Here is a 4,450-nt window from a genome sequence, read left to right as displayed (position 1 = left end):
AGGAGAAGACAGTAAAGCTTGCCCAGCAGAGGGAGATGTTGAAGCTCTCTGCCAATTTTTTGTAACCATTGGGAAGCAACTTGAAGAGAATCCAAGATCTCGAGGTATAAATGACATGTACTTTGGCCGTCTGAAGGAACTAGCAATGCACCCTCTACTAGAGCTGCGCCTCAAATTTATGGTCCAAGACGTTATTGATCTTCGACGTAACAAATGGGTACCGAGGCGTGAGGAGGTAAAGATTTTATCATTCCATCTCAAACCTTTAATAACCATCAGTCTTTAGTTCTCTTAGAGTTGTGCTTACTTGTTGTTTACCGTGCAGGTGAAAGCAAAGAAGATCACCGAAATCCATTCCGAGGCAGAGAGAAATCTCGGGTTGCGTCCTGGTGCAATGGCAAGTATGAGAAACAACAACAACAACCGTGCTGCGGCTTCTGGTGCAGCGGACAGTATTGGCTCTGGACACATCTTTGGCCGTCCTGGTACTGGAGGAATGATGCCTGGCATGCCTGGTGCTATGAAGATGCCTATGGCTGAAGGTGGCTGGGAAATACCACGGACCCGATCCATGCCCAGAGGGAATAGACAAACAGTGCAGCAGCCTCCTTTTGTGCGTGTTCAGCCTCCTCCTGCTATCAACAAGTCGTTCTCAGTCAACTCAAGGCTTCTTCCTCAGGGCAGTGGAGGCCTTCTTAATGGCGGTGGTAGACCAAGTGCTCTTTTGCAAGGTAACGGTTCTAGCTCAGCTCCTCAAGCCTCTAAACCCATTCCAACTGTTGAGAAGCCGTTACCACGGTCTCAACCTCAGCCACAGCCACAGCCACAGCCACAGGAGGCGGCTCCTCTGGCTAATAGCCTGAACGCAGGAGAGCTGGAAAGAAAAACCAAGTCGCTTCTTGAAGAATATTTCAGTGTTCGTTTATTGGGTGAGGCATTGCAATGTGTTGAGGAACTGAAATCTCCATCTTACCACCCGGAGCTAGTCAAGGAAGCCATCTCACTCGGTCTAGAGAAAAACCCTCCGTTGGTTGAACCAATTGCCAAACTCTTGAAACATCTGATCTCCAAGAATGTGCTAACATGTGAAGACTTAGGGGCGGGTTGTTTTCTCTACGGTTCAATGTTGGATGACATTGGAATCGATCTGCCAAAAGCACCAAACAGCTTTGGAGAGATTTTAGGGGAGTTGGTCTCAGCTAAAGCCTTGGAATTCGAGTTTGTAGGAGAGGTTGTGAAGAAGATTGAAGATGAGTGGTTCAGAAATATCGTGCTTGAGGCGGTTTCAAAGAGTATTACCGCGGCTAGCGAGAGTCCATCAGGATAGTGTCTATATGGAATCGCAGGCGAAGAAGTTCTTAAAACTTTTACTTGAGAATAGTCTGAATCATTTTTTTCTTATAAAGGTTTTGAGTTAATATCATATACTTGGACGATTTGGTTCAGCTTTGTTTACCTCTCGTGTTTTTTTCGTTCATCTTGAGTTTTGAAACATTTCAGGGTGAGAAAAAAAAGAAAGTTACATTTGTTATCCTATTGTTAGAGCTCAGCAAATTCCGCATCATATCATTTCCTAGTTTTGCATGTATTAGACAAAGTCATTCGTTCGTAAGAGAGTTAGTATATCAGAGGTACAAGTAAAATATTAATCGTTGACGTTAATAACCCTACTAATACTGAGATGCCTTAATTAATCAATTTATATCATTGTTGAAACAAGCTCAGATGTATATATATACTTGTAGAATAATATTTCGGGAGTCAACCTTTGAGAAACCATTTGAATCATTAATTTTTAAAAGAGGGGAGGTCCAAAGAGTTTGAAAAAATGCAGAGAGACTTAGCTGAACTTGAACATTTCAATTAAGATGATTAAGCTTCCGATGTGTATATAATATTATCCGTAGTTTTTATTATTATTTCAGAAACCGTCCATAGATCCTTTAATGATATGTAATCCTAAAAAAATTATGATTCATGCCACTCACAACTCGAATTCCTTAAATTCTTATCTGTATTTATGTTTGAACAAAGAAGGTCAACTCACGAAGTACCTACCACTGATGGGATTATAAAAGCCCCATCACGGCATCACTCACAAAGTATACATTTTTTTCATAAACTTAATTCTTTTTAAGAAAACAGATTCAAATATCTTTCTTCATTATATACAACTTCAAAACGCAAATGAGATCTTCAGTACTTGTTTGTTGTTTCTTGATCATCTTCTTGTTAATCATCCAATCACATCCTATTCTATCAGACCACAATGATGATAGGAAACTTGCGGAACACGGCGATGGAAACGGCAACAATCTTCACATTTTCGTTAAAAGAAAAGGGATTATTCCTATCTTCATCCCATCATCATCCAACCGTCGATCTTCTCCTCTGTTGAGCTTATGTAGATTTGGAACTGCTCTTCTTATTTTTTTTTTTTTTTTTTTTTTTTTTTTTAAAAAATAGATACCGTTTTCATTAATAAGCAACGGAAACTTTACAAGAGTTGGAGATTACATTAGATAAGAACACATTTCAGAAGTAAAATATTATGGGGCTTGGAAGTGAGTGAACCATAAACATAGGTAATCAGCTTGTGGGGGGGGAGGTAAGAGCTGATCTTCCTGAGTTATTTCGGTCCAACCATAAGAGTCTACGCCGGAGTTGGAGCTGAATATCTCGTTGGAGCTGGGCTTCTGAGCGGAAAGCAGGACCATGGAGTCTAGAGTTTCTCTCTTTCCAAATAGCATAGATCAAAGCATGGAAAACTAGTTTGCAAATTGAATTAAGTTTCCTATTTGTGGTGGGAGACTTAATCCAATTTACAAAACCATCAAAAGTATTTGGAGGAAGGGGTTGAAATCGTTCATAGAATCTATTCCAAAGATTTAGAGAATAAGGACAAATGAAGAATAGGTGGTTCCGTGATTCTGCACCTGTCTGACATAGGAGGCAAGTTGGTGGAACAGGTAGACTCCAGCGAATCAATCTATCACGTGTAGTGAGCCTATCTTGGACAGTAAGCCAAGCCATGAACGCCATTTTAGGAATGCGTTCTTTGAACCAAATCTGAGTATGCCATGGGACTGAATTACCAGGAGGATGCTGATGCCGCCAAGCTCTTCTTAGTTATGTGCTATTGATTTTCTTCTCGTTCTAAATACTATATATTTGGTTGGTTGCAAAAGCATGTTATAATAATTTCAAAGTGAGTAAAAGTGTTATCTAATTTTATCATGTCCTAATCTTGTGGTTTGTATTATGTAATTGACAAAGCCTTGCATTCTTAATCTATGTTCATATGCCGTTGCAACGTAAAATTGTTAGTCTCTAATCGCAAAAAAAAAAAAAAAAAAAAAAAAAACTTTTTTTTTTGTAAACCATCGGACCACAACTGGCCAGCCCATTAGCCAAATTCCTACATTCGTAGGAACCGGGACTTAATCCCGGGTGTGATGGTGTCTTCTACAAATAGACTAATTCCTACATTCGTAGGAACCGAGATTCAATCTCGGGTGTGATGGTGCCTTCTACAAATGAACTTACCTCCTGAATTCTTCTACATCAATACCTCAGTCAAGCAACTCACCTTTGAGTTCAACTTTGCTAATATGATCCCTAAACGCCCTGTGTCTTGGACATCTTTGAAGAAGCTGTCGTTGAGTTATTGTAACCTCTCTGATGAATCTGTGGATAAGTTTCTATCTGGTTGTCCTATCCTCGAAAGCTTAACATTGCATTACTGTGATGAACTGGGGGTTCTTGATCTCAGCAAATGTCTGCGTCTGAGAACATTACAAGTTGTCCGCAACTTGTGTGTACAGATCCAATGCAAATTGTGGCACCACATATCCATCGTCTCATATTGAGAAACTCTCAGTGTCCATGTACTTTAGTTGATGTCTCGTCTTTGACCGAAGCTAGAGTGAACTTTTGGTTTTGCTCAATTGAAAGAACCCTATTAGAGGCTCACAATCCCCTTCAACTCATGATGCTAGGAAAGCTTCAAAACGTAGAGAAACTTACTATTGGGGGAGACTTTCTTCAGGTATAAAGCACATTAACTTACTTACGTTACTCATGTCAAAACAATTGGTTGCACCAGTCAACATGTGCGCGACGTTTATCTATATTATGTTCACAATCTTTTCAATGTGTGCCTTCTATAGCTGTTATCGTTTGTGGAGCTTCGTATTGATCCTTTTCCGATGTTCAAGGTCAAAAATTTGACTATTGAGACACCGATTTTTCAGTTTGTTATTCCTCCTGCTGTAAAACGAGTGTTACAAAACTCACCTGATCTAAAGAAGCTAACAATACACACAAGAACTTGCGAAACAATACTGGTACGTATATTTATCATAAACCTTTTTTATTCTTCTTGACCATTCTAAACTGTTGTCGAGTTTGAATAATCTAAGAAACTATTCTTATTTCCGTTGAGCAGGGG

General features: G+C 39.7%; 1 protein-coding gene across 1 annotated transcript in view; it reads left to right on the top strand.

Annotated features, from left to right (window-relative positions):
- The window catches only part of LOC104702923 (eukaryotic translation initiation factor-like), a gene marked incomplete in the record, with an annotated part of 4,138 nt that extends 2,602 nt beyond the window's left edge, over window positions 1-1,536 (top strand). Inside the window, 2 exon segments of the mRNA XM_019228172.1 lie at window positions 3-235; window positions 326-1,536. Of these exon segments, the coding sequence (XP_019083717.1) occupies window positions 3-235; window positions 326-1,327 (1,235 nt within the window).

Source organism: Camelina sativa, chromosome 7 (assembly GCF_000633955.1).
Source record: "Camelina sativa cultivar DH55 chromosome 7, Cs, whole genome shotgun sequence".
Taxonomy (NCBI): domain Eukaryota; kingdom Viridiplantae; phylum Streptophyta; class Magnoliopsida; order Brassicales; family Brassicaceae; genus Camelina; species Camelina sativa.
This window is presented reverse-complemented; position numbering and strand designations above follow the sequence as displayed.